We start from the raw sequence: 26,424 nt of genomic DNA, 5'->3' as shown, positions 1-26,424 counted from the left end.
TATCATATGGTGTGACGAGGGCAAAAGCCTCTTGCAACGTCTGAGTTGGGGGGTTGTTTTGAGCACTAGACTGTACTTTTTTGGGTCTCATCTGTACTGTTTCACATGATTCTTGCGTAGGTGGTGAAAGAGGTTAGTGGTGTTTGAGCCTGTTATCGCGACCGGCCTGGAGCATATTTAGCAGTGGACAGTTTTCTGGTCTGTGTCAGACTTTTCATACCCAAACCACGTCAATTAGACCGTTTTAGGGTTAGGAGCTAGGGTTAGTTTTAGGGTTAGGAGCTAGGGTTAGTTTTAGGGTTAGGAGCTAGGGTTAGTTTTAGGGTTAGGAGCTAGGGTTAGTTTTAGGGTTAGGAGCTAGGGTTAGTTTTAGGGTTAGGAGCTAGGGTTAGTTTTAGGGTTAGGAGCTAGGGTTAGTTTTAGTGTTAGTTTTAGGGTTAGGAGCTAGGGTTAGTTTTAGGGTTAGTTTTAGAGTTAGGAGCTAGGGTTAGTTTTAGGGTTAGGACCTAGGGTTAGTTTTAGGGTTAGGTGACTGGGGAAGAAGAGCGGGTCAAGAGGAAAGCATTACCTTGGAAATCAGAGCTGAGGTTGTTCTCCTGTTTTTGGCGGTGGTGCATGAGAGTGGTGTTGAGGTCCCTGAGTTCTCTCTCCATCTGGGTCAGGTTCCGCCTTAGTACCTCGTCCTGCACCGCTGTCCCATTCAGCTCCCGGGCCACACCCATCAAACGGCCGTCAGTCAGAGCTATCTCTGCTCTGGAATGCCACATAGTCGTGTTGGACATCTGACTTCTCATATGACTCAGTCCATAGTCAGTGGGCATTGTCATTTTCACACAGAATCCTGTTTTATGTATGTACTTTATGTCAGTATGTCATCAGTGGATTGAACTGCTCTATACTGCAAGAGGTCAAAGAGCACTTCCAGTCTAGTGCCACCTACAGTACAGTACAGTATGACGCTGTTACCTGAGGTCATCAATGGACTGGCCAATCAGCTGGTGTAGTCTGTCCCAGTCTCCGTCTCGGATCAGGTCCTGTACCTGGGCCAGTTTGTTCTCCAGCTCGAGGATGCGTTTGTCGCCCACGCCGGGCGTCTCTCCGCTCTCCAGGATCCTCTGGATGTCGTAACGGATGTGGTCCAGGTCCCGGCGGATCATACACACTGCGTCGTCCCACAGCTCAAAGCAGGGGTGGCACCGGACACACTTAGGGAATACCCCGGTGAACCCGCGGGCACACTCGTCACACCGCCGCCCCACCGCCCCTTCCCTACACTCACACACCCCTGTCACACGGTCACACTGGGCCATCTCCGAGCCCAGAGGGTGACAGTTACACTCTGAGGGAAGAGGGGGAGGGAGTAGAGAGATGGAGAGAGATAGAGTAAGAAGATGTAGAGGGGGAGAGAGATGGAGAGGGAGTAGAGAGATGGAGAGGGAGTAGAGAGATGGAGAGAGAGATGGAGAGGGGGAGAGAGATGGAGAGGGAGAGAGATGGAGAGGGGGAGAGAGATGGAGAGGGAGATGGAGAGGGGAGAGAGATACACATGAATATATACATAGTGAATATGAAGATGGCAGTAATGCAGAATATATAATTAAAGACAGACTCTGAAAAGCTTATTGAACTGTGTCATGTGATCACCTTCACACTGCACACGTGGGTCTCCCCAATGGAACTGCTCACACTCAGTGCACTGCCTTCCCCCAAAGCCTTGCTGACAGTGACACTGTCCACTAAACTACAGGCAGACAGAGAGAGGGATAACACTGATAAACTCAAGTACATGAAACAAAAGTATGTAAAACTGCCTTTCCCAACTATAGGGCCTACCATGTTGCAATGTGATCCCATAGCGTGCAGAGGGTGGCAGCCACAGCGCTCACACCCTCTGTCTGTGCCATAGTTCCAGTAGTCGGGGGCACACTGGTCACAGTTGTGGCCGACCACGTTGTCCCGACACGGGCATGCTCCTGTCTGTCTGTCACAGTGGCAATGACCGTCAGTGCAGTAGGACTGCTGTGTACCTGCTGTTACACATGTGCAACCTGTAGATGGAATAAGACACAAATGTCAGACGCAATGCAACACTCACAGAGCAGAGAAGGTCGTACTCTATACTGTAGCGCATGTGCCCTGCAGACACGTATCATCACCAATGACAATGGTTTGTTTCCAGTGAGCATGACCAGTCCCTTACACAGATAAGAAAACACAGAGACAGAACTCAAAGGAGGTTCAACTATCTATTGTCATGGAGTAACTCACGCCTGCAGTCCTGGGCCAGGGCGTTGCCATAGTAACCAGGTTTACAGTCGGAGCAGGAGGCGCCGTCCGTGTTGTACAGGCACCTCAGGCATTGTCCTGTCCTGGGGTCACATGACTCTGGGTCCTGGGTGTCGATGTTGCCACTGCACTGGCACGGGAGGCACTGCCCACCTGGGTGCTCAATGTTGCCATAGTAACCAGGGGCACAGCGTTCACAGCGAGGGCCTAGGGTAGGGAAGGGGTTAGGTTAGAGTTTAGGGGTTAGGTTTAGGTAAACAAGTGAAATGTCTATAAACCAAGCTAGGATGCATTTTTTCATGAGCTAAACTGTATCATTGAGACTCACCTGTATAGCCCTGTTTACAGTTGCAGAGGATCTGATTGGATGAGATGTCCGTGTGACAGGAGTCCCCATTGGAGTGTCCACTTCCTGGGTTCCCAGGACAGGGACATGGCCGACAGTGATCTCCAGACCCCAGCACTGGGTTCCCAAAGAAACCATTCACACACCTGAGCAGGGAGGGACAGAACATGTGCATTTGAGTATTTTACCCTGTCTATCTCTCTCCCGCTGCCCACCTTTCACAGTACTGTCCATCAGTGTAGTCTCTGCAGGTCTGGCACTACCCTGTCTATCTCACTCCAGCTGCCCACCTTTCACAGTACTGTCCATCAGTGTAGTCTCTGCAGGTCTGGCACTACCCTGTCTATCTCTCTCCCGCTGCCCACCTTTCACAGTACTGTCCATCAGTGTAGTCTCTGCAGGTCTGGCACTACCCTGTCTATCTCACTCCAGCTGCCCACCTTTCACAGTACTGTCCATCAGTGTAGTCTCTGCAGGTCTGGCACTACCCTGTCTATCTCACTCTAGCTGCCCACCTTTCACAGTACTGTCCATCAGTGTAGTCTCTGCAGGTCTGGCACTCCCCTGTCTGTGGGTTGCAGTCATCAGTGTGACCGTTACACTGGCATGGCCTGCAGCTGGGGAAGCCCCACTGGCCAGGCTGGCAGTCTGAACACTGGCGCCCACTGGCCCCCTGTCTGCACGGGCACTGCCCCGTCACCGGGTCACACTGGTGCCCCAGAGAGCCCTGGGAATGGCAGTCACAGGCTGTGAAGGGAGGGGGAGAAAGAGAGGGAAGAGGAGGGAGAAACAGAGGGAGAGGGAGAAAGAGAGAAGGGGAAATAGTATTTTGGATGATGTGTGAGGTTATCCAGTGTTTGACACACACAAGATGTAGCACCTGCCATATATAGTATATAAACTGAGTGTCCCAAACATGTACTTTCCATGACATAGACTGACCAGCTGAATTCAGGTGAAAGATATGATCCCTTATGTCACTTGTTAAATCCACTTCAATCAGTGTAGATGAAGAGGAGAAGACAGGTTAAACAATGATTTTTAAGCCTTGAGGCAATTGAGACATGGATTGTGTATGTGTGCCATTCAGAGGTTGAATGACAAAAGATGAAAGTGCCATTGAACGGGGTATGGTAGTAGGTGCCAGGCGCACCGGTTTGTGTCAAGAACAGCAACGCTACTGGGTTTTTCACGCTCAAACGTTTCCTGTGTGTATCAAGAATGGTCCACCGCCCACAGTTGTGGAAGCATTGGAGTTAACATGGGCCAGCATCCCTGTGGAATGCTGTTGACGGAAATGTTAGCCAGGAGTAGTCAACCCGGGTTGCGGTTAACTAGCTGTGATGATCCAGATGAAAAGGTTCAGAGTTTGGAATTCGGGGATATGGAGAGAAAAATAGGTCAAGTATGCTCTGCTTTGAAACGCGTTGTACGAGCTGGCGAGAGCTATCCGACCTAAAGGTTAGCTGATGACCGCTAGCAGTGGTTAGCTGGCTGATAGCTTGTAGCTAGTTAGCTAGCTAGCTTCAGTTGAGGTATTCCAGTTCGGAGGTAAATAGAAATACTAAAATACTAAATATTAAAAAGAACGCGAAGAAAAAGATATACACATGGGACGAGACAAGACAAAGACGTCTGACTATATATATATATATATATACACACACATACAGTTCTTTCAGGAAAGTATTCAGACCCCTTGACTTTTTACACATTTTGTTACCTTACAGCATTATTCTAAAATTGATTAAATCTCAATCTACACACAATACCCCATAATGACAAAGAGAAAACAGGTTTTTAGAAATGTTTGCAAATATATTACAAATAAAAACAGAAATATCTTATTTACATAAGTATTCAGATCCTTTGCTATGAGACTAGAAATTGAGCTCAGGTGTGTCCTGTTTCCATTGATCATCCTTGAGATGTTTCTACAACTTGATTGGAGTCCACCTGTGGTAAATTCAATTGATTGGCCATGATTTGGAAAGGCACACACCTGTCTATATAAGGTCCCACAGTTGACAGTGCATGTCAGAGCAAAAACAAGGCCATGAGGTCGAAGGAATTGTCTGTAGAGCTCAGAGATAGGATGTGTCGAGGCACAGATCTGGGGAAGGGTTCCAAAAAGCTTTGAAGGTCCCCAAGAACACAGTGGCCTCCATCATTCTTAAATTTAACTTTGGAACCACCAAGAATCTTCCTAGAGCTGGCCACCTTGACAAACTGAGTAACCGAGGGAGAAATACTTATTTTCCACCATCATTTGCAAATAAATTCATAAAAAATCCTACAATGTGATTTTCTGGATTTTTTTTCTCATTTTGTCTGTCATAGTTGAAGTGTACATATGATGAAAATTACAGGCTTCTCTCACCTTTTTAAGTGGGAGAACTTGCACAATTGGTGGCTGACTAAATACTTTTTTGCCCCAATGTATATATTAAAAAAATATATGATTCATTACTGAAAGATGCCAGTGCTCACTCACCAGTACAGCCATATGGTCCAAAGCCGTAGGTGCCAGGTGCACATTGGTCACACCGTTGTCCAATCACGTTGGGTTTACAGCGACACTGACCTCCGACCCTGTCACACTCAGCACTGAGAGACCCCTGGGGGTCGCACTGACATTCTGTAGGGAACATGAGAGGAGAAGAAAAGTGTTTAGTCAATCAAGCCATGGGTGATGGCATACGGAGAGCATATCAAATGGTGTTACAACAGAGTTACATTCAGTGTTGCCAATTTAGCAACTTGATCGCTATGTTTAGTAAATTTTTAGGCCACTCCAGCGACTTTTATTGGTAAAAGAGGCTAGTGACAAATGCACTACTTTTCAGGCTTCTTTTGAGGAGTTTTGCCACCGAAAATGTCTATGGTTTTGATAGAATTTAGTGACTTTGAGTGGGAGAAGCTGCAACAGAAGGCACAGCAACGGTGCACACACAGGCAGAGAAGCACAAGGGGAGGGGGTGCGTGGTGGGAGAGGGGGGCGAAAACGCTACGTCGGGGACCGCAGCAAATTGATGCTGTGACGTCATCGCAAAACGCAATCTAGCGACTTCTAGCGACAAATCAAGGAGCCAACAGCGATTCTTACTGAAAAATTGTTGGCAACCCTGGTTACATTGTGTTACTGATCACAGTGCAGCTTGTAATAGTAGATTGGTAAGTAAAGTGATTCAATAGTTTGACCGGAGAAGTATTTGATACCCTGTATTCGATAAGAAGGCATTAATGGAGGCGTTGCCTAATGTTCCCTTTCCTTTGATATTTGACCCCTGACCCCCCGGTTCAGTGTGTGGCTGTGCTGAGTGTCCACTCACGCAGAGCTCCATCATGCAGGATGGCAGAGATGCTGCAGATGAGCTTGGTGCACATCTCTGCCAGCATGGGCATGGGCATGGCCATGAAGGAGTCCAGACACATGTAGCGCACCATCTCATCACGGCGCTCCTCCGCCGCAGGGTCGTTACCCTGGAAACCAAGCAGCTCCGTGTACTTGGGGATCAGCACCAGCTGGGGAGGAATGGAGGGATGAAAGGTAGTAAAGAAGGTGAGTGAGAGGTGAAAGGAGGTGAAATGTAAAGTGAATTTGGAACCTATTGCGGTCTTACGCTTAATGTAAGTGCACTTTTGTATTCAGACCACTAGGTTGCGGTATCTGGTCAACAGTTATTATCACATCACTGCTGATTGTTCCCTCACACACATAAAACGATCATTTTGCTTCCTGTTTTACATGAGCTCCATCTAATGCGAGGCTGTCACGCCAGAGTCTGACTGACTCACTGAATCAACAAGGATGAAAGCGGTCAGGTGTCTCTGGGACACTCCGTGGCGCTGGAATCTGATGGCCACGACATAACGGTTACTGGGCTCAAAGCAGAAAGGCCTGGGCATCTGGACATACCTGTTGGGTCACACAAAAATATTCTCTTAGCAGACACTCTGATATGACATTGTTCTCGTGTGAGTTGTGACACAGCCGTATGGCCCTTTAAAGATGAAAAGAAATACAGCCAGAAATATAAAAGTGAAAGAAATCAAAGCTAGCCTTGTCACCAGATGACGCACAGACCTTAGCAGCAGCTAATGGGGGTCCATAATACAAAAACACATTCACGCCCACAAACACTATAAAACACAAATATTCACCCACAGACACTATACAAACACACATACTCACCCACAGACACTATACAAACACACATACTCACCCACAAACACTATACAAACACACATACTCACCCACAGACACGAAACAAACACGCAGTCACCCACAGACACTATACAAACACACATACTCACCCACAGACACTATACAAACAAATATACAGTAGGGACAGTGACAGGATGAAACAGGGAGGTCTGGGACCCCTTGATTGAAAGAGACAGCAGAACAGTCTCTGTCAGAGGGCCTTTCTCCTCCTGCTCTTCAACACTGGTAAACAGACGACAGAAGGAGACACAGATGGGGTAACAAAAAACCTATCCATTGTGTGTTTTTTAGATGTGCTGCATTCCACAGAAACTAATTGCACACAAATAATTGAGAACAGGTCTTTGAGTTCATAAAGAGGAGGAGTTTATACCCCACCACCCCTTTAATCGCTCTACTCTCAACAAAGACTGTGTGATCCAGTCTACCAGTCACTGTATGCCTAGTGCCCTCCTCGTTTGCCCTCTCTGCCCTCGCATCCTGTCTGACTTCTGACTCGCTGTCTGTGTTTTGGGTCACTTTGCTAATTGGTTCTGCCTGAGGCGCCAATCATAGAGCAGAACAGCAGGGGGAGCCACGGTCCAGTGAGCCAGTAAGATCCGGGCGAGGGAACGAACTCTTCGTTACACTGAAGTTAATTCTAAGAGAAGTTTCTCAATATGTATAGGTTGGTTGACCAGAGAATAGCTGGGGTAGAGACCATACTAGGCAGGTAAAAACAGAGAGGTAGACCGTCAGAGAGTCTTTATTAGATGGGGTGGAGAAGGAGAGGAACAGTTGGACTGGCCGGTCTCCATGGTGATGGTTGACAGAGTGTGAGAGAATGAGTGTGGACAAAGAGCATGCTGCAGGACAGGCGCGTCCATATACAGAGGAATGTGGTGGCAGGACTATTTCCCAAAGCAAAGTTCAGAGGAACAGAACACAACAAGGTCTACATCTTTATTGCTGATAGCAGTGTACTGTATATTACCTGTAATCAAGTACATGTTCTCCTATTCACTGTCATTGTGAACAGCCATACACACAGGGAACATTTTCTCTGCACAAATCATTCATGCGTTATCTTCTGGCAAGCTTTTATCTTAACCATCTGCAATCTCAAGGATGCGCTCAGCTAAATACATGTAAAAGGAACTCAGTGAACCGACAGCGACTTGCTCTCACCTAGACTGGGCATTTTCACGGTTACTCAATCTCAATACAGTATCAATTTACTTTAACAGAAGAATGTGCTCTCACAGACAGTATATTGGCTCCTCTGTATCCTAACAGTGAAATATCCAAAATACCCCTTCAGGAATGTTGTGAAATCCTTAGTTACCAGATGATCAGCCGGATAGTAACCATTGCTAGAGGTTTAGATAATATAATAGGAGTCACTGTTAGATTTATACCTGGGTAATAAGCAAAAGACCACACACACACTGACATACAGGTTGGCACACGTTAATGACACATATATGGGAAACATACACAACAATTAAAACCTCTACTAAAACTCCCTCTCTCTCACCCTAAAACTCTCTCTCTCTCTCATGCACGCACACATGCACGCACACATGCACGCACACACACGTACACACACGTACACACACACATGCTGTTGGTATTAGTAGTACCTCCTGTTGTGCGGCAGGGTGACAGTGTAGAGCTGTTCAGTGGGAAGCAGGTTGCCACAGCGGGAGCTGGTGGGCAGCAGCAGGGAGGTAACACTCACTATGGCCTCCCAGTCCTCAGTAGACTACACACACACATAACAGACAGTGTTTTAAAAGGTAGGAAGCAGCATTTGTTTTACACTGTTCCATTGTTACACTGTTGCAATGACCTGCACTGACACCCTTGTCTTTTCTTACCAGCACCGGCTTTGCTGGTGTCTGCTTTATTGAGGAACGGTTAGACTTACTATGACTGTGATACGTGGTTGTCCCACCTAGCTATCTTAAGATGAATGCACTAAGTTGCTCTGGAGAAGAGCGTCTACTAAATGACTCAAATGTAAATGTCAAATGTAATCACAATGATCAATACCGACTACCCCCTGTGGGGTAATATAATGAGGGGGACGACATTCAGACATTTTTATTTCAGATAGTGTAATCTTGTCATACTGTAATATTGAATGTTGGGCTTGAATTAAGGTGCCATTCTGAAAGTATACAGAGCCCTTCACTTTTTCCACATTTTGTTACGTTACAGCCTTATTCTAAAACGGATAAAAAAATATATATAAATACATCTATCTATACACAATAACCCATAATGACAAAGCAAAAACAGGTTTATCACATTTATATAAGTATTGACCCTTTACTCAGTACTTTGTTGAAACACCTTTGGCAGCTATTACAGCCTCGAGACTTCTTGGGTATGACGCTACAAGCTTGGCACAACTGTATTTGGAAAATTTCGCCCATTCTTCTCTGCAAATCCTCTCAAGCTCTGTCAGGTTGGATGTTTCTGTGTTTCTGATGTTTCTGTCAAGCTCTGTCAGGTTGGATGTCAACCGCTGCACGGCTGGTTTTAGGTTTCTCCAGAGATGTTCGATCGGGTTGCTTAGGGTCGTTGTCCTGTTGGACTGTGAACCTTCACCCCATTCTGAGGTCCTGAGCGCCCTGGAGCAGGTTTTCATCAAGGATCTCTCTGTACTTGGCTCTGTTCATCTTTCCCTCGATCCAGTCCCTGCCACTGAAAACATCCCCACAGCATGATGCTGCCACCACCATGCTTCACCGTAAGGATGGTGCCGGGTTTCCTCCAGACATGATGCTGCCACCACCATGCTTCACCGTAAGGATGGTGCCGGGTTTCCTCCAGACATGATGCTGCCACCACCATGCTTCACCGTAAGGATGTTGTCGGGTTTCCTCCAGACATGATGCTGCCACCACCATGCTTCACCATAAGGACGTTGTCGGGTTTCCTCCAGACGTCATGCTTGGCATTCAGGCCAAAGAGTTCAATCATGGTTTCATCAGACCAAAGAATATTGTTTCCCATGGTCTGAGAGTCCTTTAGGTGCCTTTTGGCAAACTCCAAGCGGGCTGTCATGTACCTTTTACTGAGAGGTGGCTTCGGTCTGGCCACCATAAAAGCCTGATTGGTGGAGTGCTGCAGCGATGGTTGTCCTTCTGTAAGGTTCTCCCATCTCCACAGAGGAACTCTAGAGCTCTGTCAGACTGATCATTGGGTTCTTGGTCACATCCCTGGCCAAGTCCCTTCTCCCCTGATTGCTCAGTTTGGCCGGGTTACCAGCTCTAGGAAGAGTCTTGGTGGTTCCAAACTTCTTCCATTATTCTTCCAAGAATAATGTAGGCCACTGTCTTCTTGGGGACCTTCAATGCTGCAGAAATATTTTTGTACCCTTCCCCAGATCTGTGTCTCGACACAATCCTGTCTCGGAGCTCTACGGACAATTCCTTCGACCTCATGGCTTGGTTTTTGCTCTGACATTTACTGTCAACTGTGGGACCTTATATAGACAGGTGTGTGCCTTTCCAAATCATGTCCAATCAATTGAATTTACCACAGGTAGACTCCAATCAAGTTGTAGAAACATCTCAAGGATGATCAGGATGCACCTGAGCTCAATTTCGAGTCTCATAGCAAAGGGTCTGAATACTTATGTAAGTAAGGTATTTCTGTGTTTTATTTGTAATACATTTGCAAGCATTTCTAAAAGCCTTTTTCACTTTTTCATTATGGGGTATTGTGTGTAGATTGATGAGGAAAACAATTAATTTAATCAATTTCAAAATCTGTAACGTAACAAAATGTGAAAAAATTCAAGGGGTCTGAATAATTTCTGAATACACCGTATATGGTTAATTGTGGGGAAGACATGGAGGAACTCTGAGAGTGTACCTCTGGCTCATAGCGGATCATGATGTCATACTCCATGGCATGGGGGATGTTGTCTATTGTGAAGACCAGTCCAGCGCCATCCTTGACACGGGCAAAACCAGGCCCAGTCCAGGTGACCATGTGACCCTGAGATCTCTCCCTGTGAACACTCCTTACATCAGGCTGGAACACACACATAGAAGATGACCCGTGAACAAACCCGATTAACTGGACCCTCACAGTCAACAGGTGTACATTCCTGCCTGCATACTGAACTATGCCAACAAGAGGAGTCAAATGAACAGCATCTAAAACAGCCCTGTTTCGTCATCCTTGACAGGTAATCTAGTCTGTGGTGGAGGAGGGAGCAGGTTAAACAAACACATACCTGTATGGACCGTATGGGTGGACTCAGATTCCTGCTGTCAAGCCCTGGTTGCCTGCGCCCACAGCCCCATAACCACCTGACTGGTCTATGGAATATGTCTGTGTGGAGACATTCTCCACTATCTCTACCATGCGCGGGCCACTTTCACTGAGATATATCAGCAGAGCTCTTTAAAGTGCATTGAAAAACCTAAACATCCCAATCGCTCTGTATGTGATAATGTAATCATTCAACCGATATGAAAGCGCTTTGATGTGGTTCAAGGCAAAAGGAAATCAGAGGGAACCATAGAGGTCAGTAGTAGTATTTATTTATATGAAGGGAACAGACAGTGAGTGTTACCGTTTGCTGCAGCTGGCGGATGCGTCTCAGTGCTGCCCTCTGCTGCTGGGTGGTGGCGATGCGTCTGTGGCGTCTGTGTCTCCTCAGCTGGTTGTTGAGGTGCTCCACACAGTCAACCTCAGCCTGGGGCCTGGCCTTGCCCTGGGGAGAGGATTAGTTCAACTGATTTACTGACTACCGACTTTATAGACTTATCGTACATGCCTTGCTAGGAGCAGAATAGCTGTACCTTGGCTAGGCTGAAACGAGTGACCATGAGGATATTAAATGGAAACTTTCACATTCATTCCAACAGAGAGAGAAAGAAAGAAAGAAAGAAAGAAAGAAAGAAAGAAAGAAAGAAAGAAAGAGAGAGAGAGAGAGAGAGAGAGAGAGGGTGCATGTATGTGGGAGAGAGAGAAAGAGGCAGAGAGCTGTGGCTTTGTGTGTGTGTATGTGTGTGGCAGGCAGCACTAACTCTCTGTGACAGGCTGGCATCTCCTCTACCGTCTGATCTTTTTCCGGGTCACTTCAGCTCTGGGCCAGTGTCATAGCTCTGAGTGTCTGTCTATGAGCTACTGCGCTCCGCTCTGTCTGCAGGCCCACTGCACACTACTACTGTAGCTAACAGACAAAACATACGCCAGCCAACACTCGCTGATCTGACCTCTGATATACACAACATGCTGCCACCCTCATCTAATGCAAGGTCGCCCTCAAAAGAGTACAGTTTGAATGACGCTACGAAATCTGAGAAAACCTGATCAATCAATCAATCAAATGTATTTTATAAAGCCCTTTTTACATCAGCAGTTGTCACAAAGTGCTTTACAGAAACCCGGCCTAAACAGCAAGCGATGCTGAAGCACAAGCACAATGGCTAGGAAAAACTGCCTAATCTAGGAAGAAACCTAGAGAGGAAGCAGGCTTAGAGCTGATGCTAAGCATGAACGGATGACGTGTCAATAAAAAGAGTCACCAGGAAATCAGAACATATAATCAGTATCATGTTAGCTAGAGAGAGAGGGGATGTGGTGCAAGAGAGAATAATGTTTATTATCACATGACCACCCCTGACCCCTGATCCCTGATTATAATAAATCAAGTTTTCAAAAGTGACAACACACTAACCCCTGATTCCAGCTACTGCATGACCCACAATCCCCTGGTCCTGCACTCTATTGTACTCTACAAACAGATTCCTACATAGTATATCTCATACTTTCACATTCCTTATTTAAATTTATCTTTTGTCGGGGATGTTGAGGCTTGTCCTGGGGGAAGTGAGGAGACAGGAGGTATGATATGAGATAATATAACAGAGGCCTGCTGCCTGCAGCCGTTGTCTGTCTGTCTGTCTGTCTGTCTGTCTGTCTGATGTGTTCTGTTCTGTTCCAGCAACTGTCTGGGTGAGTAGGGAGGGGGCTTATACACACAGCAGGTAATCTGATTGAGCAATCTTACTCTCACATGGGTTGGAGTACAGAGAGGAGTGTAAACCCCCTTACCTGTGGGAGCCAGACTATCAGTACCTTCCATAGTCCACACACACACACGCACGCACGCACGCACACACACACACACACACACACACACACACACACACACACACACACACACACACACACACTACTCCTGAGCCGTGGGTCTGCCCACACAGAGACACATTCTCCTGGTCTGATACCCATCTCTCTGGCTCTGCCTGTACCTGCCAGGCACAGCTAAACGCAGTCAAACATCACAACAGGACCCAGATACAGATACAGACATCAGATAGTGTTCCACACAGAGACTTAGCAGAACCGACACAGACATACAGTTTCTAATCCACTACGAACGACCTTGAATATGAAATAATACAGTGAAATCTCCTTATGTTAACAACTTGTGCCCAAGACCAAACATGGAAAAGTTGAGTCTGAAAACCACATCGCACTGATATAGAATCACAAGGTCGGAGAGTATATCAGTGAAAGGTGCTTACACACACTATTTAAAGCTCAAGAGAAAGTACCAAATCCACAGAAAGACCTTTCACTTCCTAACAGTCCTACAAATAAAGACTTAACATATTCCAAGGCAAGGACATAATATTCAAGGTTTGGACATTTAGCAGTGAAGCAGGCGAGTGCTGTGAACAGCAAACACTGGTATGCTTTTAAGGACTAAATTCACACTAGACTATACTCAATTTACATTTATCAATAGTGCCCTATCGTACAGTTGTTCTGTTTGCACTGTGTGTGCTCACCGGGAGGTTGTGGTCACTAGGGGAGTGGCCAACGGCGTCCTCTGCCTCGTATTTGTAGTAGTCCAGCGGGGCACAGAAGTACCCAGGCTGCACGTCAGAGCACTGACGACCAATCAGGTGCCTCCTACAGTCACACTGGCCATTTTCAACCATACACCTGTGTACAGACAGACATACAGTACACACAGACATCATAGCCTGTTTCATTCACAACTCACCAGTCAAGAAAAGGTAAGAAAGATAGGCACGTACGATTATTCCATTTAACACCTAATAATGAAGACTTGTACCACACTAAGTGCTAAGTCCCGCTCAGTGTCATTAATCACACACACACACACACACAGACATACACACACACACACACACACACACACAGTGAGAGAGAGAGAGAGAGAGAGAGAGAGAGAGAGAGAGAGAGAGAGAGCGAGACAGAGAGAGAGAGAGCGAGAGCGAGAGAGAGAGAGATAAGCAATTCTCCTGAAACGTCAGACGTACCTGTTGCTGTAGGCTCCACCAAAGTCACAGTGACAGGCTCGGCAGCCTGCTAGGTCATTACCAAGACCCCAGTACTCCGGCTAAAGGAGAGGACACACACAACATGGCGACCGCATCCTCAGAACCGAAACGCAATCCTTACAAGATGGAAGACGAGGCATCAGAATAGGCACGGCGTGTGAGATGGTAGACGATGGGTCTATAAACAGCACAGGGCCAGTCTTACCAGACACTGGTTGCAGTAGCGGCCTGTGACGTATCTCTTACAGGAGCAGTCCCCACTGATCTGGTCACATGGTGCTCCCAGCATTACGGTCCCACGAGGGTCACAGTTACACGCTGAGAGAAACAAACAGTAGACACAAATATGGTTTACACTGTCTGCGGCAACACACACACACACACACAGATGCATACACAGGTTAAGGTATACACACTCACGTTGGCAGCCCTGTGGGTCGTTGTGGGCCAGGCCATAGTAACCCTCCTTGCAGTAGTCACAGCGGGTGGCCTTAACGTTGAGCTTACAGCGGCACTGCCCGGCGATCATGCCCATGTCCAGGTCGGTGTGGCTGTCACACACACCTCCCTCCATGGAGCCCACAGGATCACAGTCACACGCTGGGGAGAGGGAGAGTGTGAATAGGACGATAGAGAGAGACAGAGAAACAGTCACACAATGAGAGTGGTGTGCAGAGAGACCACGATGGGTCAAAAGTGAGTCGCCCATCTACACTGTATTACCATAAACACATGGTATGTGGTATGCAGACAGCAGAACATTAGATTGAAGTATTCTACTCCAGGTTTGCTCACCAGTACAAGCGGCTGGGTCTCTGATGTCCCTGCTGGGGTCTTTGTAGTAAAATGGTTTACACATCTCACAGTTGCGTCCCATGGTGTTGTGGAGACAGTGGTCACAGACGCCACCGCCGGCATTGCCCGTGGCCAAGTAAACCGCCATGTCAAAGTGACAGTGGTTGGAGTGGCCGTTACAGTTACATTCTAAGTAAAGAAGCAAAAAAAATCACAAACATCAGAAATGGTGCAGCATGTTGTTTCTGCGGCTGTGTGTATCCTGTAGTGTTACTTCTACGTCTACTGTAGGGTTGGACAACATCGACAGATTCCTCCCACTCCAAGTGAGTAAAGTTTAGTCTCACCTCTACATGTGTGAGGGTCGTTGGCCTCGGCTGGGCTCCAGGCCAGGTCGTTGTGGAAGTCTCTGCAGCGTTCACAGTTTAACCCCTCAGTGTTGTGTTTACACACACATCGCCCATGGATCTGACCAATCACAAAAAGAAAACATGACAGCTGCCATTGTCTCTTGGACATTTACCACAGTCATCGGCATATGCAATGACCAAGGGTTCCCACACAGAGACAACATATGACATTTTCATTTTTGTCATTTAGCAGACGCTCTTATCCAGACAGATTTACAGGAGCAATTAGGGTTAAGTACCTGGATCAGGGGCACATCGGCAGATTTTACCAGCGACATTTGAGTTACTGGCCCAAAGCTATTAACCGCTAGGCTAGCTGAACCAAACCGAGGTGTAAAAAGAGTTGGAGACTGGATATTTTCTATGCCTCAGTCCTACCCACCATGCCACTGTCCCTGGCATCAACCCCTGGCACGGGGGCACACTCTGAGGCGTGTCCGTAGCAGAAGCAGCTGCCCCTCACCACCAGCTCATACAGGGAGTAGTAGTACTTCTGCAGAACTTCAGAGCGCCGGTCCAGCAGGTTATCTCCCAGGGTGTGCAGCTTGGTGAAGTTGATCCGCAGGTTGGTGATCCGCAACAGCTCTACCGAAAAAAGGGATGTTCACACAAATCTTTGATTATGTCAATTAATGGAGTCCAAAAAAATTGAGTTTTTAGGTTACTTCCAGTAGTCCTCAGATTGTCCTCTTAATTGATCTAATTTCCCAAGTATTTGCCTCACCTTGAATCTCCAGACTGTATGGGTCTTTCACATGTATGGCAGGGTCGAGGACTTTATAAATGACCTGCAAGAGAAAAGAGAGTAAACGAAAGTCATCTCACAGCTCAGATAATCAGCAAATGCACATTTCTTCATCTACAGAAGGAAACTCCATCATTGTCCCTAACTCGCTTCATGGCCTCACCTCTCCTACCGTGGAGGGCTCGATGTCAGAGTATCTCTCCTCACAGATCACATCATTGATGTAGTGGAGGGCGTGGCTGGGCACGCGTGGGAACGTCTTGGTGCAGTTGTAGGCAAAATAACGGTACGGTCTCCAGGAGCGACCAAAATCAGCCGAACGCTCGATCAGCATGGCTGCCGGACGGAATGTCTTCGGAAAAAGAGGTGGAACAGCCGGAACAGAATTCAGGAACGGCTGGCACTTATTCAGAATGATTTATGTGACAGTTATTACAAGACTGTTCTATTGGTAGTAATATGTTTGGAGATAGTTTGGATTCCTGTCTCTTGGATATTACTCATCAAATTCCTGAGCTGGCATCAGACAGCAGCACACACACACATACTCTCACCTTAAACTTCATGATGAGGTGAGTGAAGTGGAATTCTGCCTCCAGATTGAGTCTGATACTGACACCCTCCTCTCCTGTAGGGAATAAATCACACAAAACATAATGAGAGATTATTACAGCTGAGACACACACACACACACACACACACACACACTCTCTCTCTTTCTCTCTCTCTCTCTCTCTCTCTCTCGCTCTCTCTCTCTCTCTCTCTCTCTCACACACACACACACACACACACACACACACACACACACACACACCGTTGACGGACTGCCACCATGTGAGGTCTTCGTTGCTGTCCTTGAGTTGGATGACGTTCTCCACGCGGTGACTGTTTTTGTGGTAGTACGGGTCATAAGGCCGCTGAGAGTTACACGCAAAACACTTGTCCAATTCCTACAGGGAGACATAATCAGAAGGTGTAACAGTATGTTTACACCAGATGACCCCAATTGGGATTTGTTTACTTGTGTGTGATACAGTAACACTGACTTAAATAGACATGTTCCTTAAATTACGACATTCGGTTGACATGTGTATCTAGGAGTTTGACACCACCAACAGGAAAACCCTGGTTGCCTATGGAAACTCGAAATGTAGGTCGGCCACCCATTTGCAAGTCACAATGGCAGCTAGCGGGACCGGAGCCAGGCAGTGGTAACATGGTCCCCTGGATCATAGTCTTAATTACTGTGGAGCGGATTGGGTGGATAGTGGCCGGGCAGAAAGGACGTGAGGGGGGCATGGAAAACAGCCAGAGCCGGGTCTCTTAACTAGGTTGTTGTTAAAGGAGATTACGCCTCTAACAACACTTATGTGAAAGGATTGCGGGGAGAAATCAAGAGGAAAGCATAAAGTGTGTATAAGTAGGTGGGTTCCCCAACACATGCACATGACTGTCCCACCAGCTTTAAACCCTAAATCTCCTTTTCACACCCTCATTTAGGACCTCGTCTTATAAAAGTATTCCTCTCTTCAAGCTAAGGCTACCATCTTACACTGATCCTCCATCGCCAAACCTCTCTGCCTCTCCTCACATCTTAGACATATTGACCTCCCATTAGTCAAGCTCGGCGGACACTCAAATTATAACAAGCACTCATCAGCACTCATCTAAGACGTTGATTTGACTGATCTTCATTGACACAGGAAGATGGTGGCTTATGAGTGTCTCAGCCTACTGGCTCCTTCCTCCTCCCCCATCCTCCCCCATCCTCGATCCAGTGGAAGCTGGGCTAGCGTTAAAGCTTTAGTTCCAGTCCATCAGGTGGGTCGTGGGGCCAGACGGGAGCCCCTCTGATGGAGAGTCACAACAAACAGCCCATAGGAAGATTACTGCAGATCAGTCCCCAGCCCTGGACTTGGCTCAGACACTACACTGACATCATCAGATTACTGTAGGACCAGTCACTCCACTGACATCATCAGATTACTGTAGGACCAGCCACTACAGTGACATCATCAGATTACTGGAGGACCAGCCACTACACTGACATCATCAGATTACTGGAGGACCAGCCACTACACCGGCATCATCAGATTACTGTAGGACCAGCCACTACACTGACATCATCAGATTACTGTAGGAACAGCCACTACACCGGCATCATCAGATTACTGTAGGACCAGCCACTACACCGGCATCATCAGATTACTGTAGGACCAGCCACTACACTGACATCATCAGATTACTGTAGGAACAGCCACTAAACCGACATCATCAGATTACTGTAGGACCAGCCACTACACCGGCATCATCAGATTACTGTAGGACCAGCCACTAAACCGACATCATCAGATTACTGTAGGACCAGCCACTACACTGACATCATCAGATTACTGTAGGACCAGCCACTAAACCGACATCATCAGATTACTGTAGGACCAGCCACTACACCGGCATCATCAGATTACTGTAGGACCAGCCACTACACTGACATCATCAGATTACTGTAGGACTAGCCACTACACCGGCATCATCAGATTACTGTAGGACCAGCCACTACACTGACATCATCAGATTACTGTAGGACCAGCCACTAAACCAACATCATCAGATTACTGTAGGACCAGCCACTACACCGGCATCATCAGATTACTGTAGGACCAGCCACTACACTGACATCATCAGATTACTGTAGGACCAGCCACTACACTGACATCATCAGATTACTGTAGGACCAGCCACTACACCGGCATCATCAGATTACTGTAGGACCAGCCACTACACTGACATCATTAGATTACTGTAGGACCAGCCACTCCACCGGCATCATCAGATTACTGTAGGACCAGCCACTACACTGACATCATCAGATTACTGTAGGACCAGCCACTACACCGGCATCATCAGATTACTGTAGGACCAGCCACTACACTGACATCATCAGATTACTGTAGGACCAGCCACTACACTGACATCATCAGATTACTGTAGGACCAGCCACTACACTGACATCATCAGATTACTGTAGGACCAGCCACTACACTGACATCATCAGATTACTGTAGGACCAGCCACTACACCGGCATCATCAGATTACTGTAGGACCAGCCACTACACTGACATCATCAGATTACTGTAGGACCAGCCACTACACTGACATCATCAGATTACTGTAGGACCAGCCACTACACTGACATCATCAGATTACTGTAGGACCAGCCACTACACTGACATCATCAGATTACTGTAGGAAGATACAGGAAGTGACCAGTAGCTGCATTTGTTCCAAAATGAATTGAACAGGCAAACGTTTTTTTTAAATCATACTTTCTGTGCACATATCACTACAGTTGTTATAAAAAGAAAACCAGGACAAAAGGAGTACAACTACCGAAAAATAAGAAAAAACGCAGTGGAATGTTTAGAACTGATTGAGACAGGGGTATTTGGTGTGGGCCGGTGAAGTAGCAGTTGAGTGATTTGACTGACAGATGATAGTTCCCACCTGGAGCTACAGTATGAGGGGCTGTCTCTATGTCCCGCCCTGCGCTAAGAGCCATTCCACAGTCACCACCTGTCAATCATGTAACCCTATAACACTCCACAATGTGTTGCCATATCTGCTGCCCACAATGAGGTAGAACACACACATGCAGACTTCAAGTCAACATGTGTCAGGGATGGAGGGATGTAGGGAGGGGTGGGAGGAGGGAGGGAGGCAGGATGCGCTGTACACCTGGGACATTGAGAGATGGAAACAGACAAGCCCCTCACCGGATATCCTGACTTCTACTGAGAGACATGACCAATTGTGGGGTAAGACGGAAAATGGGGTCTTATTTCCAACATAGGTTTAGGTTCAAGTCCAGGTGTGTGTGCGTGTGTGTGTTCTCACCTGCAGGTGGCTGACTATGCAGTAGTGCTCAGGCCCATGAAGACCACAAGTGGAGGTGGCGCTGAGATTAATGGCTCGGCCAATCAACAGGTTGCCTGTTGCCGGGTAACAGCTGCCCTCCATGCAGCCATGCGGGCTGGAGGGGAGCTGCTGTCCCACAACACTCAGAGCTGAGGGGGGATTGAGGACAAGGGAAGAGGAAGGAAAATAACACAAAACACCTCCAGATTAGTTCCTATATAATTTATAAAGGATATGGATTGAAGAGTTCAATATTATGGAGATCGGAGACATAAATAAATGACATATACACAGTTATACTCAGGTATCATGTTATATTTGCGGTCTGTAAAGAGAACTTAAGGGTAATGACTTCATGCTTCGTGACTGGAGACAATGGGCTTGTCTTTCCACAGGAGTGATATCTGTATCACTAAGAGCATAGTGTTTACAGTGTTCAGTCAGCAGGCAGGACCAGAGGATGAGCTCACTCTGCATACAGCCACTCCTGTACGCTACGCTAGGTGCGTTACAGTCCCACCCTGCCTGGGAAATCACAGGAAAACATCTCTGTTTTCCATCATAGACAATTCTACAGTGGTTACTGGGTTACTACTAGCGTTGGGGAGTAACAAAATACATGTAACAGGATGCCATATTTTCTATGTAAACGCAGTAACTATTTTCCGTTGCAGATCTGTAGTAATTGTCATGACAGACAGGGCAGATAGAGTCCGTGTCAAGTTAACTAATGTAAATTGTAAAGATTGTGCGCTACTGGTACGAAGTCAGGTGCAGGAGAGCAGTGAGTTGTGATCAGGCACACTTTTATTTGGCAACAGCACAAAAGACAGACGCAACTGCGTCCAAAATCCTCCAGCCACAGGTAAAAGTCAATAAGTGTGACAACACTCACAAATATACAAATGTATGACAAATACATACAACGGGTCGAAATACGATACCCGGGGGAAAAAACAGTCTGGCGCATCACACTAAACACATAACAAAACAATTTCACACAAAGACATGGGGGGAAACAGAGGAATAAATGCATGCAGTGTGACTAGGGAATGTAAACCAGGTGTGCAGGGAACAAGACAAAACAAATGGAACAATGAGAAAATGGAGCGGCGATGGCTAGAAAGCCGGTGACGTCGACCACCGAACGCCGCCTGAACAAGGAGAGGAGCCGACTTCGGCGGAGGTCGTGACAGTAAATAATGGTATCACATCAGGTTACATAGGGGTCGTTCCATTTCCATCCCTTTTTGAGCACCCCTTTTGTTGTGAACAAAACTTTAGAAATGGTCAAAAAGTCACTTTTTGGACCTGAATACCAAAACATTTAGGAGATATAGATGCTCAAAGTTGACCTTTTTTTGCATACTCCACCCTTAGCCTGGCTGACACGACTCACATGGTGAGCGAGGAAGACCTGACGCACTGGTCTGGACAGGAGGCCATTGTAAATGCAGTATTCCGTCAGAGTTTTGCTTATTTCTGGCTGAGCTTTGATCAGTTCTCTGAGATGTAAAATGTTTTCCTTGGGGATTGAGACCTCACGTTTTTGGGATTTCAAAATCCAACAGTTGTATTGGAAGGGGGTGGCACTTAGGCGTGTGCGGCTGCTCATGTGGGTGTTTGAGTGAGAAAGACACAAAGGAGAACCCATCAGTAAAAAAGCACATCCCCCTTCATTATCCATGCATCATGCCGACAACGTCAAAACAGCCTTTCCGGACTCTGAGGTCAGGAGACCTACCATGAGAAATACAACGTCTTCATCCCTGGAAAAGTCTGATACCAGTTAAAGCTTACAAACTATTTCACATTTTCTTGAAACAAATGTTATTTTTAATACAAATAATATCATTGTTTTACCTTTAACATCAATTATGTAAAAACACATAAACTACGATATTCTTCATTTTCGCAAATGTTGTAGCTTAGACTATGCTACAGTTGTTAGTGTTTTTCCCACCATCGGTTGAGACACAGCATGCTCTTGAATACAGGATGGGTGTCAGCTTTTGGCTGATAAATGTACTAAAACGGGAACAAAAACTAAATGTTTACTTTCAAACGGTGGTACAAAGATGGTTGGAAGTCCACGCATGTTGACTTGAATGGGAATATCAGTTGTTTTAAATTATAATTTCAATCTTCCATAGGAAATCTATTGAAATCGTAGAAGAGACATTCCTATTGAAGTTGACGGTTGGCGGACCGTATTCAAGAGCATGCATGTGTCTCAACCATTTATCTTTTCCAGTAATGAAGACATGGATGCTTTATGGTAGGGTGGTGTATGCAAAATGGGTCAACTTTGAGCACCTCTATCCTAAATGTTTTGTCAGTCAGGTCCAGAAAGTAACATTCTGACCACTTCTACCATCAGCAAATATGTCTGGAAAGTTTTGTTCAAATCAAAAGGGTTGTGGTCAAAAGGGGTGTGGTCAAAAGGGGTGTGGTCAAAAAGGGATTGAAATCTAATGGACGAGGGTCAAGTAAGGGCTTTACTGCCCTTAAAGCCAGGAGTCTGAGGTGAACATTGAAGAGAGGTAAATAAATCACTGATTCCCCTAAACTGTCTCTAGGACACTGGTTGGACTCTCTCACATACTACTGCTAGTGCTGCTTCGGGCTCCTCACAGCTGAATGGTGGCTGTTAAAATAGAGACAATAAATGTTGTTGTTGTCGTTATTGCGACCTCATCTTTAACGCACTGCCATAACCTGTGAACTATGAACTGCACAGCTCCTTCTGCACCTGGAGGAGACCCTTGTGTACAAAGTAAGAAGGGGCCAGGGCCACTGCAGAATTGCCCTATTATTACACCCTGTTGTCCCTCTCACCCACGTAAATGTTGTCTACACGTCACTGACTCTGAAAACCCACTCTCATCGTGGTTGAGAGCAACAAGAGAGGAAGTGAGAGTGATTGAGTGAGGGGAATAAAAAAAAGGCCAAGAGAGAAAGAGTGAAGAGGTTGGAAGAGAAAAGAAAGGGGGGGACGGATGACTTTCTACAGAGCGGGAGAAATAGAGAGGCAGCTAGAGATGTGTAAAGAGATACAGAGATCGCTGGGGCCCCTTTCAACATCAGAGGCCCAGGTGACATCAAACACACAGCATGTTGGGACACGACGGAGGTGGAAGGTGTGATGTGGAATTAAAAACATCCTGTGTTACCCATGAGAAATGAAGTATATCATATTTCCCATAGACACCCAGTCATTAGGGCATGATAAGGAGAACCAAGTAAACATAGGGCCGAGTCTGAAATGTCTAAGTGGAAATTACAAGCTTCAGAAACCTTCTCCTGCAACAGGGTGATCAAATGAAGATCCTTTACCTGTGCTATGAGTTGGCCCCTGTTGAAGTCAAATATTTAACTGAAGCAGATTCCCTGAATTCCAGTAAAGGAGAAGTAAAGCATTCACACAAGGCAATATGCCACTGGGCCTTGATTAACCTGAGACATTCAGCTACTCGCACACATGTACAGGTACAGTAAAGCTGCAGTTAAATCAAAGTGTGACCTTAGGAATGTTGATATCTGCACATATCCGACTCTCCCTGGGCAAACAGAAAAGTCTGTTTAGGAGTGCTGTACATTAGCCCACAGAGAATACCTGAAGCTCACCAGAGATGTAGGACAAAGATAGCGGGGGGGGGTGGGAGTGACTGTGACACTTAGGACCCCTCCCTGGCTGTGACAAGCTATCTCTGACAGTGATGCAGAGCCTAATGGCTTCTCTAAGCTGCAATCTTCTGTATCTCAGTGTGTTGAATTGTCCACCTCACTATGATGACAGTATGTGGTGTTGGAGTTATATCTTCCCTTATGACTTTTCTATTTTCTCACCGCTGTTGAAATATATAGTGCACCTAGTCTGGGTTTTGGCTGATAATTACAAGGCACCACTGCAAACGGGTGCTCTGTTTGCAGACAACTCACAAATATCATTTTTCTAAATAGCTCCGACTTCTTAGACTTGACAGTGATGTCAAGCCCCCCTCCTCTCTGGTGGGTGATACGATATCTGTAATATATCCTTTACCTTGTTTTCTCCTGCACCGACTAGCAAAGAGAACGTGTGTGCATGTATGTATGTGTGTGTGTGTGTGTGTGTGTGTGTGTGTGTGTGTGTGTGTGTGCATGTGTTGTGTAAGAGTGTATTTGGGGAGGGCCCTGGTAAAGCCACCCCAGGGTCTGCATTCACCTACTCTGTTATTGCATTCATCTGTCTTTTCCCCCCCAAAAATGACAAAAATAACAAAAACATACACTTCAAAGACCATTTCAAATCCGACCTAAGCACCCATTGTTTAATACACAGCAGACCAGTGTAGACACTGTTGTCCCTTCTGCTCAATGCCTCTTCATGTTTTATTCTTAAAACTCAAGGTACAGCTGCTCACGAAAATCACTGAGGAAATAGACACATATAAAGTAAAACTACCATTTACATCACGGGGTCTCAAGTAGCACCTTTTGAGCTCATTCCTGACGACATGTGTGAGAACGTTACTGTTAGATCGGGTACTAATGCTAACGTACTGGAGCGTGCAGAGAAAAACACAGGGCTTTCGTAGGTTTCAAAACTGCTGTTGACAACAGCTGGTTTCTCAGTCTGATTAGAGCGTTGGTCAAGCACGTGTCTGTACACCGCCCGCCACGTAGCTACACACACACACGCATGCCGAAGAAGGAAGGCGTAGGCAGACACACACTTGCCCAACATCCCATCTCCCTTCTGTCCCGGGCGCTACAGTAAAAATGCAGGGAGACTGCGAGAGGGGAAACGTGTATTTATTAAGAAAAACATTCCAGGTGTCAGACACAGACTGTTCCAAACACTCCGCCCCATCCCACAATGCCCCTGTGCAGAGGTAGAACATGTGTGTTGGAGTGTGGAGGGCCCGTCCAACATGCTCTGTGGTGCTTATCGCTATATGGGCTGGGACAGGGGACTAGGGAGGGCAGAGGAACCAGGCTTAGGCAGTCAGGCTGACAGCATATGGATCCTCCACGCTACTGGGCTTCAGTAGTATAGCTGTCCTTCCTCTGGGAGTCCAGGCTTAATCCACACACTACCTGACACTTTCTCAGCCACTGAGCACTGAGCTGAGCAGTGAATCCATTGTCTGTCAGAGCTGCTATGGCCAGGACCTATCAACATCTGTTTCCTCTACTGGATCTAACACTGTTAACTGTGCTCAGAGATCATCTCTCCATAGGCTATTCATCAGTTGGTCCACTGCTCTCATAACTGTCATTGTTGACCCATATCCAATAACAGCAGCTCCTACAAGCTGTCTCTGAATCCTCACTCCCTATTTTTTTTTTTACATTTTATTTAACTAGATGAATCAGTTTAGAACAAATTCTTATTTTACAATGACGGCCTACCCCAAACCATTCCCCTAACCCAGACGACGCTGGGCCAATTGTGCGCCACCTTATGGGACTCTCGATCACGGCCGGTTGTGATACAGCCCAGGATCGAACCAGGGTCTGTAGTGATGCCTCCAGCACTGAGATGCAGTGCCTTAGACCGCTGCACCACTCAGGAGCCCAAGTGTACTGGTCAAGCATACAGTATCATAGCTCCAGTGATCTGTTGTATTTGAATCCAGTCCCTTCAGGTCCCTCTCTTCTCTGTCACCATACTCCAGTCAGTGGAATGGCCTCCCAGCACTAAAGCCCAGTGTGTCACTCACGATACTGTCATCATTAGACAATCCCTTGAATTGATGGATTGTGAGTCAGATAACTATAGGGGGCCGTGCTGTGATTGGAAGATTTGTACACATTCTCACTGATGGTTAATTTAACATTGAACAGGACCAGTGGGGGCTGCTGAGGGGTGAATGGCTCATAATAATGGCTGGAATAGATTAAATGGAATGGTATCCAAAACATGGATTTCATGTGTTTGATACCATTCCATCCATTAAACTCCATTCCAGCCATTATTATGAGCCGTCCTCCCCTCAGCAGCCTCCACTGAACAGGACACAGTCTAGAAAATATCCTGTTCTGTATTGATTGTACAGTAGGGCAGAACATAGCAAAGCACCAACTGATACAGATTGAAGGTAAGAGGTAACACTTTCACACACTTCCAATAGATGTTTCCCAGTTACAGTCATTAACAGAGAATATGACCCAGATTCCTGACTGCAGGGGAGTGAGGACAAAAGGGCACATATCCCAGAATACCTAGCAGTCTGAACTTTGTGCCAGTGCCACCCAGGGAAGGAGCGAGAGGGAGGGTTTAAGAAAATCACAAGACCCGGTAATCTGTCTTTAACTGGATTAGAGCTGAGTTCCTGGGAAAGAAACGATGACGCCCAGGTGGAAGAGAAGAGGAGTGGCGAGCGGC

At 46.5% G+C, this 26,424-nt stretch overlaps 1 protein-coding gene across 1 annotated transcript in view; it reads right to left on the bottom strand.

Annotated features, from left to right (window-relative positions):
• Positions 1–26,424, bottom strand: part of lamb2l (laminin, beta 2-like) — a 57,378-nt gene that overhangs the window by 10,211 nt on the left and 20,743 nt on the right. The window contains exons 3-27 of the mRNA XM_031794163.1: positions 20,031–20,200; positions 16,950–17,085; positions 16,690–16,763; positions 16,299–16,487; positions 16,115–16,178; positions 15,773–15,975; positions 15,328–15,448; positions 14,981–15,169; positions 14,606–14,785; positions 14,391–14,503; positions 14,165–14,244; positions 13,667–13,823; positions 11,437–11,577; positions 10,728–10,889; positions 8,483–8,604; positions 6,431–6,551; positions 5,965–6,157; positions 5,127–5,270; positions 3,148–3,379; positions 2,615–2,778; positions 2,269–2,493; positions 1,834–2,048; positions 1,645–1,741; positions 967–1,339; positions 569–753 (exon numbers count right to left, since the gene is read on the bottom strand). Coding sequence (XP_031650023.1) covers positions 569–753; positions 967–1,339; positions 1,645–1,741; positions 1,834–2,048; positions 2,269–2,493; positions 2,615–2,778; positions 3,148–3,379; positions 5,127–5,270; positions 5,965–6,157; positions 6,431–6,551; positions 8,483–8,604; positions 10,728–10,889; positions 11,437–11,577; positions 13,667–13,823; positions 14,165–14,244; positions 14,391–14,503; positions 14,606–14,785; positions 14,981–15,169; positions 15,328–15,448; positions 15,773–15,975; positions 16,115–16,178; positions 16,299–16,487; positions 16,690–16,763; positions 16,950–17,085; positions 20,031–20,200 — 4,050 coding nt within the window. The remainder of the gene's footprint in view (positions 1–568; positions 754–966; positions 1,340–1,644; positions 1,742–1,833; positions 2,049–2,268; positions 2,494–2,614; positions 2,779–3,147; positions 3,380–5,126; positions 5,271–5,964; positions 6,158–6,430; positions 6,552–8,482; positions 8,605–10,727; positions 10,890–11,436; positions 11,578–13,666; positions 13,824–14,164; positions 14,245–14,390; positions 14,504–14,605; positions 14,786–14,980; positions 15,170–15,327; positions 15,449–15,772; positions 15,976–16,114; positions 16,179–16,298; positions 16,488–16,689; positions 16,764–16,949; positions 17,086–20,030; positions 20,201–26,424) is intronic.

This window comes from Oncorhynchus kisutch, linkage group LG17, assembly GCF_002021735.2.
Source record: "Oncorhynchus kisutch isolate 150728-3 linkage group LG17, Okis_V2, whole genome shotgun sequence".
NCBI lineage: Eukaryota > Metazoa > Chordata > Actinopteri > Salmoniformes > Salmonidae > Oncorhynchus > Oncorhynchus kisutch.
Note: the sequence above shows the minus strand (reverse complement) of the source record. Positions and strands in the feature narration are given on the sequence as shown.